The sequence below is a fragment of the Biomphalaria glabrata genome, chromosome 6 (assembly GCF_947242115.1).
Source record: "Biomphalaria glabrata chromosome 6, xgBioGlab47.1, whole genome shotgun sequence".
NCBI classification, from domain to species: domain Eukaryota; kingdom Metazoa; phylum Mollusca; class Gastropoda; family Planorbidae; genus Biomphalaria; species Biomphalaria glabrata.
Window position 1 is genome coordinate 11,680,559 of NC_074716.1, and position 13,066 is coordinate 11,693,624.

The following is a 13,066-nucleotide window of genomic DNA, read 5'->3' on the forward strand; positions in this document are numbered from 1 at the left end:
GAATACTGTGCTTGCTGTCTAGCAACTGGGCACTGACTGGCCAGTCGTAGTCCAAAAAACTTCGCACACAGATTTTACGGCGTGGACTTGAGAGTTTCAAACGGTCCTTCAGACGTGAAGGTGATTACGTCCTTGTCGATAGGTCCTGCTGGAGGACAAGGGCGGGAAAGGCGCCTGCCTGGTCGAGTTGTCAGCGTCTGTGTCTGTCGTGATGGTCCCAAGCTTCCATCCCCTAGTTCGAAACCAAAATATTTTTTTTTAAAATTCGTTTTCCTTTGATACTATTGATTCCAGTCTCAATACATTTAATATACCTACTTTAAAACAAACAAGGTTACAAAGTCAGTTTGTGTGGAAACACAAACTCAACATCGGCCTCCGAAGTGGTCCACCCAGGCAGGTAAAAAGGCAGAATGAAATTCTATCAAATGCAAATGACAGAAGAATGAAGAAAGAAGGTTGACAGATCTTGTGTGGTGCCCCAGCGGTCCAGCAGACCAAAGGATAGGTGAAAGTGAATGTGAATTTAGATGTGAACCTGGCCTAACTGATGTCTTATAAAACCTTTAGACTCTTGATTGATCGTTTTCAAACTAGTAATCATGTCGTGTGTATAAAAGAAACCAATACATGATATAACATTTGTTTAAGATTAGACTAAAAAAAATGAAAATATATTTGTCTGACTTGCGTTTATTTACTTTTCTGTTGCTTTTTCAAAATATATTTATATATCACATTGATGTGACAATTTGAAAAGCATGGTGGGAAATTGTAAACTAATAGCTACACTATGGCTGTGACAGTCTGAGCTAACAAGCCAACGTCAAAGCGAAGGTTAAGCTTGTTTCTGTTTTACCAGATCAGGAATTCTAGAGTTAATCTTTCTAACGTCACAATAAAATTCCTCTTCTGTATCAAGTCTTTTTCTTTTTTTTTTCTCTCTATTTCTGTACATGGGAAACCATGTTTCACAACTACACGTTAATTGAAAGGAAAGAAGAAGCCTCAACGCACACAAAACGGGATATGATTGAAAACATTTGATCCATAGTTGTGTAACTGCAATTAAAGAGCATTTTGTGTTTCTTCTCTGCATTGCTTTGAATGAATTCAATCAACTCTTCCTGTGATGTCTCCAAAACATCTTCAACTGTGACTGTGATTGGATTTCTACAAGCGATATGTCAGGTTGAGAAAATAAGATACTATTTCGTCCACAAGCAAAGCGCAACAAATGTTTTTTAACATAAATTATTATTTATCCGTTTGTCATTTTGAATGTCATTTTTCTCATAGAGATATTATATTTAATAAAGAGTAGATATGTCGTAAAGAGTAGATATGTCATAAAAAGGAGATATGTCGTAAAGAGTAGATATGTCGTAGAGAGTATATTTATTATTCCTTCAGAATATAATACAATTACATCCTAGACCAAACCTTCCACAGGACGACGGGGAATGGCAGCGGACAGGGTACGAACCCGGCCCCTTCAAGACCACCGAACGACAATCCAGAGCACATAACACACGACCAGGCAGCCATCATCGACCAGGAAGACATCCTCGACCAGTTGGGGAGAGGGGGGGGGGAGAGATTTGTGAAAGAAAATTTCCGTGATACATTTTCAAAAGCAATTTTAAAAAGCAGACGTGTTTTGTCATTAAGCGTTCTCAAGTATTTATAAAATTATACTGTTTTAGTAGTCTATTGTTAGTTAAAAATGTTTAGCGAAGGGCCTACGGTGAGACTGTGCGTGATTATGCTGATATTATTATCACGGGTGATCCGCATCCAATTTTATACATTTCCCATGTAATACATAATTAATGAATTACAACAAACTGATTACCTAACTGGTAATTATTATTATTTTTTGTTTTTGTTTCATGCGTTGTCATTGATGAATAATCGTGCAAAGTTTCAGCTTGATCCAAGAATGGGAATTGGGAGAAATAAAGCGTAAAAAGATTTTACCAGACAAACAGACTTGATATACGCTCAATAAAATGGTTACATTTGACTCTTTTAGGTATTCATTCAACAATAACGACTTTAAAGAATTTATAAGTACTTCAAAAGTAGGCTATTTTATAAGTACTTAATAAGTAATTTAAGTGTACCGAGAAGTAGGACATGCATAATGAAAGTAATAATATTAAGTCTTTGTCGAGTGCGTTGATGTTTAGATGATTGGCTTTTTAATACAAAGTAATTTCACATTAAAAGCGCAGTACGCCAATCATGGAAAGCAATTATGGAAGACAGCAGGAGTGCCAGAAACAGATTGTACATCCAGGGCCGGCCTTATGTAATCCAAGGTAATCCAAGGCCCTAGGTAAAGTGAATTTGGTGGCCCCAAATAAAATAAAATAAAAACACCATAAAATATTTCAATCATTTGGTTTAAACAATCAATGCTGACAATCAACGAAATTTAATAAAGCATCAATTTGCATTCTTCGCTTTTCGATAGCGTTTTGATGTATCAGGCTCAAAACAATAGGAATGAACAAGGTACATCTAACATAGGTTGTCAAACAAGTCACTAAACCCTACTAGAGCTAGGCTAGTAGACACATAGGTCTCTGATATAATGTACATTTCATCCAAGTTTCGCTTTTTTCTCGAATTTTTTTTTCCTGTGCGAGGCCCCCCACCCATTGGAGACCCTAGGCAGCTGCCTAGTTTGCCTATGCCCAAGGCCGGCCCTGGTACATCTTGGAAACTAATCATTTTGAAAGATGCATGTGATTCAATTGAAAGCTCATACTATAAAAATATCAGAAAAAAAAAATATTGAGTTAGGCTTCAGTTCTACATGTCATATGGCATTCTAAAATGGCATGGGCATGCTTTATATGCCATGTGGAACTCAAAAAGTGCTCAGCAAGGCTTTCATGCCATGTGTACTTGAAGATGTCGCAGAGATGCTACATATGAAGTGCAGATCTCGAAAAGAACTCTGTTGGGGCTTTACATGTCATGCGGAATGTCAAAAAATGCACATAGAGAATTCCCGTCATGTGGAACATGAAAAGGGCACAGACAGGCTTCAAATGTTATATCGATTAAAAAGGGCACAAATGTCACGTGGACTCTAAAATAATAGTCTTCTACCACTTTAAAAAAATAAAATAAAAAACATACGAAATTAGACCAAATTAGTAATCTAGAACGATTGATTCCCAAATAAACAGATCAGATTATTAAATTTACCATGAGTTTACAAAAACAGGTCAAGGTACCTTGGTTTCGAAAATAAAAAAAAAGAAATCTGAAATCTGTATTGTAGGGTCCCATACTAATATAGGCCTAGATTTATATATCTATGGTCATACTTTATGCAAATTGTTGTCTATCAGTTTGAGGGTGGTAATATTGTACCCTATAGACCTGCCATTATACAAATTTGCAGTGACATTTATTCTCTTTCCTGTTACTGAATATCGACTCTGACAGTGCCAGAAAATGACAATTAGCTCATTATAATACAATAATAATAATGTTAATAAACAATGAATTCCGTGGAAGAACGAACTAGCTTTCTAGCCCAGCCTTTCGCAACTGTTGCGCTCAGGCGCAACTAGTGGATGGAAGGCTGATACAGGCAAGGCCAGATAGCGAGGAGTGGAGTCGCATTCCCCTCAAAGAAACGGAAGCCTTTTCACACTACGATGAACTATGTTCGGTAAAGAGAGTTAGCTGTATAAGCCTACTGTTAAGTTATTCGATAATTTAAAAATAAATAAATTCTGTATCACTTTTATTCCATTAGACATATCCATAGATCTAATATTCTCTTCAAGTAGCGAGAGGTGGATACGCAGAGAGAGAGAGAGAGGGGGGGGGGGGAAACACACCAGGCACAGCAATACCCTTTCACCTCTCCGTTTGATTTGTCGAGTGCTCTCAGCCACGTCGACGCATGCGCAGTGACCCCACGTGTTCATAAACAAAGTTAGCTAGAAGAGAGAGAGAGAGTAGGGGATACACTTCGTGTTAGTGTAGTTTTCAGTTGTGTGGCTTGTTTAGCTTGGAACAAAATAATTCTAACACATTTATTTTTTTCTTTAACTCGGGTAGTTTTATTTATTTAATACACACTTAATTTTTTTTTGCTACAGAATTGACAGCTTCCTTAACATGGGGACAGAAACTAACAAAGACGATCGTAACACTCCAGAATATTTAGCGCAGTTACTTAAAGATAAAAAACAAATTCAGGCTCTTCCAAATGTATTCATTCATACGGAGAAAATATTAGACGAAGGTAAGTCGAGGGCAGAACAGTGATTCTGAAAAACTATGCAGGATGATATCTATGTAGAAAAAAGTTAACACATTTGCTGTTTTTTAAGACTAGATTAATAAACTGTTGATTGTAGCAACGAGGAAAAAAAATAGGTTAAGGCTTGGGGTACTCGAGTTAAACGCACGGGACATGGGCCATGGCTGCTTGCTAAAAGTTTTAAATTGTTCGCTTTGTGAAATTTTCAGCCTCCTTAAAAGTTATTTGGACCCCTACTGCGGTTTATCAAACAGTTTATTTTTAACATTTAAGTTGAAAATAAGCAATTTAGTTGTTTAAAAGTTAGTACAGGCGATTAATAAACTTTTTCTAGCCGCATTCCGATGCACTGAATAAAACTTGATCCATAAAAGATGTCGGCCATTTTGAACTGTTAAAAGTTCGTCCGCCGGCTCATAAGCCTAGAAATTTTATCGGTCTATGAAATTTAGGTTACTAAAGCTCTTAATACATTTCATGTCTAAATAAAAATATCTAAATTGCATTAGATTTAAACCTAGATCTAGATCGAGAAAGATATCGATAGAGCACTAGATCTACATCTAGTCTAGTTATGCCCATACATTTCGAATCGAATTTTATTTTGCACAAATCGTTGAAGCATAAAATACACGACCTGTTGCTTTATAGTTTATAATTAAGTTTATAACGTTCTAGCTAGATCATCTCTATATTCACTTCTACAATAGTGACCTAGTGACTAGATCTAGTCTACCTATTGGTAAATTATAAGACATTAGAACTCAGCGACTGCCTCTTGATTTAGATCTAGTTCTAGAGATGTATTTCTAGGTCCTAGGTTTGTTAAGTAATACTTCTGATTTAGATCTAGATCTATATTAAATTGCAAGTGGCTGAAGTGGAGATTAAAGTATTAAAGTGATAAAGACAGGCGACATGGAAAAAATACCTAAAATCAGCCTAGAATTAGATTTAAAATCTAAGAGCTAGACTCTTCTAGATTTAGAATAATTTTGATGTAGTCATTTAGCTATAATGTTGTCTAGATTTATAAATCTAGATTCTAGAGTCTATATATCTTTATATTCATATTGTTTATAGTACAGTCACATTGTCATTGAGATGATTGACTATTGCAGTCTAATTCTAGATCATCTAGAATATTAGGTAGTCTTGATCTAGATCTTAATTAGATTAGATTTGATGAAAAGAGATTCTAGATCACTGATCAGTGTAATTCTTGTTAAAAATATAAAACAATAATTATATCCAGAAATCTAGATCTAGTTAATGATATTACTGATAAGAAGTAAATAGCTGATCATATGAAATATGATGTATAATACTACTACTAGTACTAGCATGTACTTATAAATTATAGATCTATATATAAAAAATATATTTAGAGATGTAATAATTAAAACATTAGAAGTAAAAAGCCTAGATGGCTCTAGATCTTAAAAAATAATTTAAAATTTTGGCAAATTTAAATCCATATCTTGAATTTGTTGCTTTTCAAATTAAAAATAATTTTGTCCCCCTTTACATCCTTTACTCATTACTGTTAGACCAGATTTATAATCTAGGTTGTGTCATGGTATAGTCTACCCTTTTTTCTCTATACAATGTCATAAAATCAAGCTATAATTAAGTAGCAAATATATTCACCAGTTTATTGATCTAGTCTTTTGATTCATTTTGGAGAAATGTAGATACTACTGAAAAAAAGAAAGGCCTCTTATTTTGACTTTAAGAATAATTAAAATGGTATTGAAAGTTTGGTTTTATTTTTTTAAATTGTAAAATTATTTCACAGTTAGAAAGGATTTACATTTAACAAGTTGATTAGAGTGGCGCTTGACTTTGTTTTATTTTTAGACATGCTACTCTGATAAATGTTAATTTATTTTTCTTACTCTAAAAGCCAAAGAGCTTGCATAGTTATTCTTGTAGAACTATTGTAACAATGAATAATCCTGCTCTTGCACACACCATGTTTGCTGTTTATGGGAATAATTAAATTAGGCTAAAATTTTTTTTTTTTTCTTTAATAAATTTAACTTTTAAAAATCTTTGAAAACATTCACATTTGAGTCATTTGCTATGACTAAACTATTTTTGGGGTTGGGGGGTTTAAATCAAAACCTTTTATCATTCAACATTCCTCTGCACTGACATACTGATATGGGTGGTCAGGGGTCCATTGTTATCAGTTAGTACATGTCCCCTGAAGGGCTCTTAATCTATGTGTTAAGTACCCTTGCCTTGGTGTACTGAAGTGGGGATTGGCAGATAAGATCTTGTCATTATATAATTATATCTTTACTTTCTATATAAAAAGAGGCCCTAATCTGAAACTGTGGACATGGGTTCAATGAGTTGATAATTTTACATACATAAAATGCTGACTGGACGAAATAGTAGTTTGACCACACGTGTATTCATCACATTATATTCAACACATATTGTATGCATATGGATATTTAGGATTGTGTCACATATATAAAACAGCAACAAATAGTTGTACCATATACATAGAAAATATTCATATAGCTCTACTAGTTGATACATGTTAATGTCTTGTATATGTGTATGCTTTTACTAATGATGTCACTGTTATGGGGGCAAATAGAGCTCACTATCTTAAATGTCCTTACATTTTAATTACAATTTTTTTTTCTCTTATTATTAAAATATTGCATGCCATGCTAACCATCACTTTAAATAAAATTATTAGACCGAAAAATCTTGCTCAAAACAACTTCTCAACTGGTTTCCTGTCAGGTTTATCACCCGTTTATCTTCTTCTTTGGGTCTTTGCTATGACCTGGTCCTGATTTGGACTAGTTCTGAATTTTCATTAGTGGAATGTGTGAATAGTTACAATTTTTTGTTTTGTTAAAAGTATTTTTTTTAATTCTCATAAAAATGTTGCTCAACTCTATGGGGTGAAAACACATTCTTAATTCCTTTTATTTTTATTAATATAAATATCTATTTTTAAGAAACCACTTATATATATACAATCTTTAACAAATCTGTGTGTAATATTTTGGGATTTTGATTTTTTATAACTTTTTTTTTTTGTCATTTACTAATAGAAATTTGAAAAATTCAAAATTCAAAAACTTTTTCTTACCTAACTTCCCTCCCCCCTCCCCAATTATAATGCACATTAAAAGATTTTTCTCATTTTTTAATTGGTACTTCAGTAACCATAACCCATCAGTATTATTTGTTCTCAACTAGATTAATTCTATGGTTAACCCCTTCAGTACGACTTGCTGTAATCATAATCTTAATACTACTCAATAACACTTTAGAAGCGAACCAATGGCTTTTGAGGAGATGAGGTACTATTCATATTATAACTGGCCCTTCCCTCCCCCCAGTCAAAAATCAAAAGACTCTTATAGAGTGGAGCGTTATATACTGGAGCCCAAGTGGCGCGGGACACACATGTTGAAAATATCACACCCACAGGTAATTTTTTTTGTTTTTAATTATACGTTTTTTCCTTCTCAATTTATTGTAGACATTTATTTTAGTTGGCCAATAAACAGATTTTTTTTCCTCGGTAAGAAAGGGTTAAAATTTAACAGTATTGTTGATAGAGAGACTTTACCTAAAAAAAATATAAACAATAAAAAAAGATCATCTTTGTACTGGATCTTAAGTTATTTCATAGTTTGGAAGATGTATGTATCACATTTGTCAAAACAAAAACTTATTAAAACGTAGAAGCCCTTGCTTTTATAGTCATCTTACTTGGTAGATTCCATCGTATCTCTATAAAATGTTACTTATTATTAAGTCATTAAGATCACGTGAACTGTCATTCTAAAAACAATGCGGCTTTGTGTGGAACTTGTAATATTGGGTTTACGCAATTCAGTATATACACTATGTGGAGTATAATAGCTGCCTCTGTATCATCTAAATTCTTGGTATTTGTATGTCTGCACAAAAAAAATATTAACCCTAGTAGTGAAGTAGTGAAACGTTTTGCGTTACTATAGCTGACATCTGTTTACCAGTGTTAAGAAAAAAAAGTGCTTCACTAGAGCTAACATTTCACCAGTTCGAGTAAAGAGCTAGTCCAATCTGTTCTGTTCATTAGACGATGTCGGATCCACTCCAGTGCCAGACATCAGCTCTCCTCGTTTCCCACATACATCTATGTCCATTTCATTTTACTTTTTTTTTGTCTTGCTTTGCCTCACTGCGTCTTATCCTTATGTTGTTGGTAGTCAGAAGACATAACGGAGGGGAGGGGCTGAGGAGTGCAGACTCTCCCCATTTCTCCCCCTTCCAGCGTTGAGCGTGCGCGTGTGTATGACCAGCACGTGTATTCACTTACCATGCTCACCCTGGCCAGTACTCCAGCTTCCAGACTAGTTTCTTTGTAGGTAAAAATAACAAGACCAGGGCACGGGAAATCGCTCATTCACGTTTTCTGCGTGTTTACTCACCCCATCCTCTCCCAGCCTTTTTTTTTTATCTTCTTCAGTAACGACTTGAAGAAAGAAAATATGCAAAATAAACAACCGAAAAAGTGTGCTGAACGGTTTTGTTTTAATTGCAGTGAGTTTAATTGTTTAGTGGCGCCCCAGTTTCGTTTTTGCCTCTAACGAGTTTAAGCTCCGTGTGTTATATATTTGCAGCGTCTTGTGTTTGTACTTGTTTGCTAAATGCAAGAAAACAAACCCATGATCTTCCCATCTTTTTTTTGTTGTTGCTTCCCTCGGCTGGTTTGATCCCTCGATGTGTTCTCGGTAAAGTGGTCTGCCAGTCGCCGTGCCACTCCATAATTTTCTCTCAGTGCAATTTTTATTCATGGGATCGGTTACTTCCCCTTTTAATCCCTTCGATCGGAGATTTGCATTGATGGCTGTTGACCAAATGGGACCCCTTCCCTCTCTCTCCATTACTCGGAACTTCTCCTCTCCCTCGTGCACTTGTTTTTTTCCCCCGAGTGTCCCATTCATTCGTTACTCAACACACACGGAGTAAACTCCATGCTGAAATTCTCTGGTTTGAAATGTGCTCCTCTTGATCCAGCCCTGCTTTATACTGCTCACGTTCTTAGAGCAAGCCCGTCTTCTCCTGCTCAATGGGGTCATGCCATTAACAATCAGCGGGATAAATCAGGAGTGGGGGGGGTGTCCAACATGTCTTGGACCCGGCACCGTAGATAACTGATGCAACAATTACACATGCCTAGCAATAGTTTTTGGTCATCTAAGACACTTTTAGAAAACATTGTTTCACTCACCGTGAGACACAAATGAAAATATGTGCGATGGGCTTTGACAATCGCCTGTATTAAAGCTTATCTTGACATATTTCAAGTGCAACTTAAAGACGATTTTTTTAAATTTTTTGGAGAAGCCAATTCTTTTAGTCACTTATCGTCTGTATCTAGGTTCACATTTTGTTGTGAAAACAACTCCCTCTCCAAAAAACCCAGTGCCAGATACACCCAGAGTGTGGACGGTCTTGGAAACCTACAAATATCTCGCACGAAGCAAAATTTGTATTAAAAAAAAAAATCAGACTGTGCATCGTTGGCTCTGAAGTGATCGTGGTGACTTTAGTTCTCGTGAGAGTTAGTGAGCTTGGTGTCAACAGTGAATATCTTTCATTAACATATCGAGTAAGTAAAGAAGCTCTTTTAAACCTTGCCATCTATAGTCCTGTGGCGAGCACAGCCACCAACCGCCTTTACTTACGTAAACTAATGTTGTTAAGTACCCATTAGAGTTGGGTAGACTCATCTGCGCCCTTAAAATCGCGAAATAAATAAAATTCCCACTCTTTGGCTAGATTTGAACCCGGCACCTCTCGGTTTAGAACGCCAAGCACTGTGCCCCCCCCCCCCCCCGCATTTAAATACATCTGTACCGGTACCTTCAGTGTTTAAACTTTCATGTTAGATCACCCGATGTGAAAAAAGAAATAAATTTAACTTCTTTATCCAGATTTTGTTGACATGTTAGGAGCATTAGCTGTTATTAAACCATTGGTTGATCTTTAGCCAGAATTGAACTATTCCACGGAAGTCAAGGTAATTCAGCTAAACTTAGCAGCGCCTATATAATCTAATCATATTAACACTCTACAGAAGCATACGTAATTCAACCAAACTTATGGTCCGTGTCAAAATGCGGAATTTAATGTCCAGTGTCCACGCCATTTGTGGCTGACCTGCCCGTTCCACCTGTTGGTCACACCTGCCCATACCTTATTATTGGATCAGAGCCTGTGGCGCTGCTTTCCCCTGCAACACACACGCAAACATGGTTGTTTAAATAACGGGGCGCCTCAACTGCTTTGCTACTCTGAATCGTTGGGCAAGAGTAAAAAAAAATATCTTCAAACCATGTCCATTTTGAGTTTTCCCGTTTCAATAATCGGAAATCAATGTGTATTTCTTCTCCGCACCCTGGGGCGGCTCCCCCTGTGTTTTCACCCATTGTCTTTCTTGTGTGTGTCGTCGGAGAAAAGAAAGGAGGGGGAACTTAGTAATGTGTAGATTGGTCATGCGTCATGCTACGAGGATTCGGTCGTGTCCACTAGCATAATTAGGGAAACCGACCTAGTAAACTTGCTGACCATTATTTTTTCGTTTGAAGAAAAGGTCACCTTGTCTGTATTACGGCACTTGTTTTTCTAATATATTAATATCCCCTTAAGTGACACATCTCCCCCCTACTGTTTCTTTATGTCATCGCCAGTTGACTAGTGCCATTTATTATTAACACCAAGGTCATGGCAATGATAATTAAGGTGGAAAGGGAAGTAATCTTGTGTATATATATATATATATATATATATATATATATATATATATATATATATATATATATATATATATATATACATACACATTACAAGTGCCTTTAAATGTTACACGTATAAAGATATGTTCAAGTAACGATGTTACGAATTAAGAGCTATGGCAGCACATATAGTTTGTCTATGTGGGTGTAAATATTGGGGTGAATTGATTCTTTCTACACAATGGGACATTTAGTTAATGAATGTATGGTAATAGTCAGACATATTCTAAAGGATCTAGACCTACCCCAATTGGAATCTTTGCACTGCTCTCCAAAACCTTGAAATGCTATACAGTTCCGCTCTTTTTCAAACATCGCCATCGATCTGATTGATTTCTATTTTTTAAAATGTTGGTATCAAAGCCTTGGACAAACGATATGCTGTTTTTGACTTATGTACATGAGCTAGTTACAGTAGTCGTTCTTAGGCTTCTATTTTTTTGAAGTGTGTGTGCGCGCAAGAAGAAAATGGGAGGGTCGGGTCGGGTAGTATTCCCGTCACGCTTTATCGCGTTTCAATGAAACATAGACGTCTTTCTTATTTGACTAGATAAACGAATAAACTCCACAGAGGTTAAACTTGAGGGTTTTTTTCTTTTGGTATTCATAATCATCTATTACGTATATTTTCTACACTTCTGTGTAACACTCTCCACTGTGTTCTTTATTCTCCACCTCTTTATGTTTTTGACACACATCTGTATTTTTAAGCTAGTGTATTTATTAAGTCTAATGCATTACCCGTTCTTATAATTATCTAATATATAAACTAGAGTGTAAGGAATATATGTATGTTCTTTATAGAAATCAAAACCGTTGGACCAATCTTAACGAAACTTGCCTTGAACGTTCATTAGATAATAGCGGTGATCTTAGGATATGTTAAAGTTGCTCTTCAGCAAGAGAGTTTACTAGATCTAGGTCATTGAGGCGTCTTGTCATTTCTTCTTCTTCATCGTTCTCATTGTTATGTTGGAGTGTTCATATGACTAGACTGTCACTAGACCAATACATGAGATGAACTGCGCAGTGGTTTCCAAATCAGGGAGCTCTCCATATAGTTTTCTTTCTATTGGAGTGATTTGGTGCCAATGTCTTATACGGGCCTCTTGGTAGAGAGAGCAGTTTTGGAGGACGTGGTCGGCATTTTCTGGTGATACTCCACATGGGCAGATTTCACTGGTTCCAATTTTGAGCCTCCGGTACATGTGTTTTGTCATTGATTTTAACTATTAAAAACAGCATACAGTTTATTATATTAGAAAATAAACCCAAACAAAGCCGGGTAAAAGCATAGTTTGTTTCTGCATATTAGGAAGTCATGTTAGTTATGTTCTTTATATCTGTTCGGTTTTCCTCTTTAAACTGTTCGCCTTAGACAAGGAGTAAAATTATAATCGTCTTCGTCACAATTATCGATAAATGACAGTGCTTTCGAAAGATCCATTGACTTTATAGCTGCATATGATGTGTGTGTGTTTATAATGAGTTTGATGTATCGATTATTTATTGACTGAGTGCTTCGATTGAATGACAATAGGGTCTCCAACTCTTGCCGTCCCAGACATTGTCATTTGACATTTACACATTCTGTTAAACTCGGCTGACAAAAATCTATACAGCCATGTCATAGACACGACCCTAGTCACAAAGCCTGAACCATGCGGTGTCTACACGTCTCATTCCTGGGGGTGGAATGTTCTTTTAAGGTGCGGGGGACCGCTTGGGAGAGAGAAACACGTGAGGAAGCCTGGTTATGGTCCAGTGGATTTGTGTCAATTTTTGTGTGTCCGACACAGTCCAATAGAAGCCGCCTCCCCCAACACCCCCTTTCCAATTCAATGGAATGAATATTGTGTGTCACTCTCAAGAATTCTTCTCCTTGTAATGCGAAACCTAGTGCGCATATAGGTCAGAGATCCAGCACTTGAAAAGCTACCTCGTATTG

At 36.2% G+C, this 13,066-nt stretch overlaps 1 protein-coding gene across 7 annotated transcripts in view; it reads left to right on the plus strand.

Annotated features, from left to right (window-relative positions):
• Nucleotides 1-3,665: 3,665 nt before the first annotated feature.
• LOC106074839 (protein quaking-B-like) overlaps nt 3,666-13,066 on the plus strand; it is a 56,561-nt gene continuing 47,160 nt past the window's right edge. For 6 of the 7 annotated variants that reach the window (XM_013235716.2, XM_056034074.1, XM_013235719.2 and 3 more), the window contains exons 1-2: nt 3,666-3,694; nt 4,131-4,276. In XM_013235716.2, the coding sequence (XP_013091170.2) occupies nt 3,681-3,694; nt 4,131-4,276 (160 nt within the window). In that variant the 5' untranslated portion in view covers nt 3,666-3,680. Of the gene's footprint in view, nt 3,695-3,872; nt 4,005-4,130; nt 4,277-13,066 lie in introns of those variants that run through there. The other variant, XM_013235715.2, reaches the window with a different exon arrangement.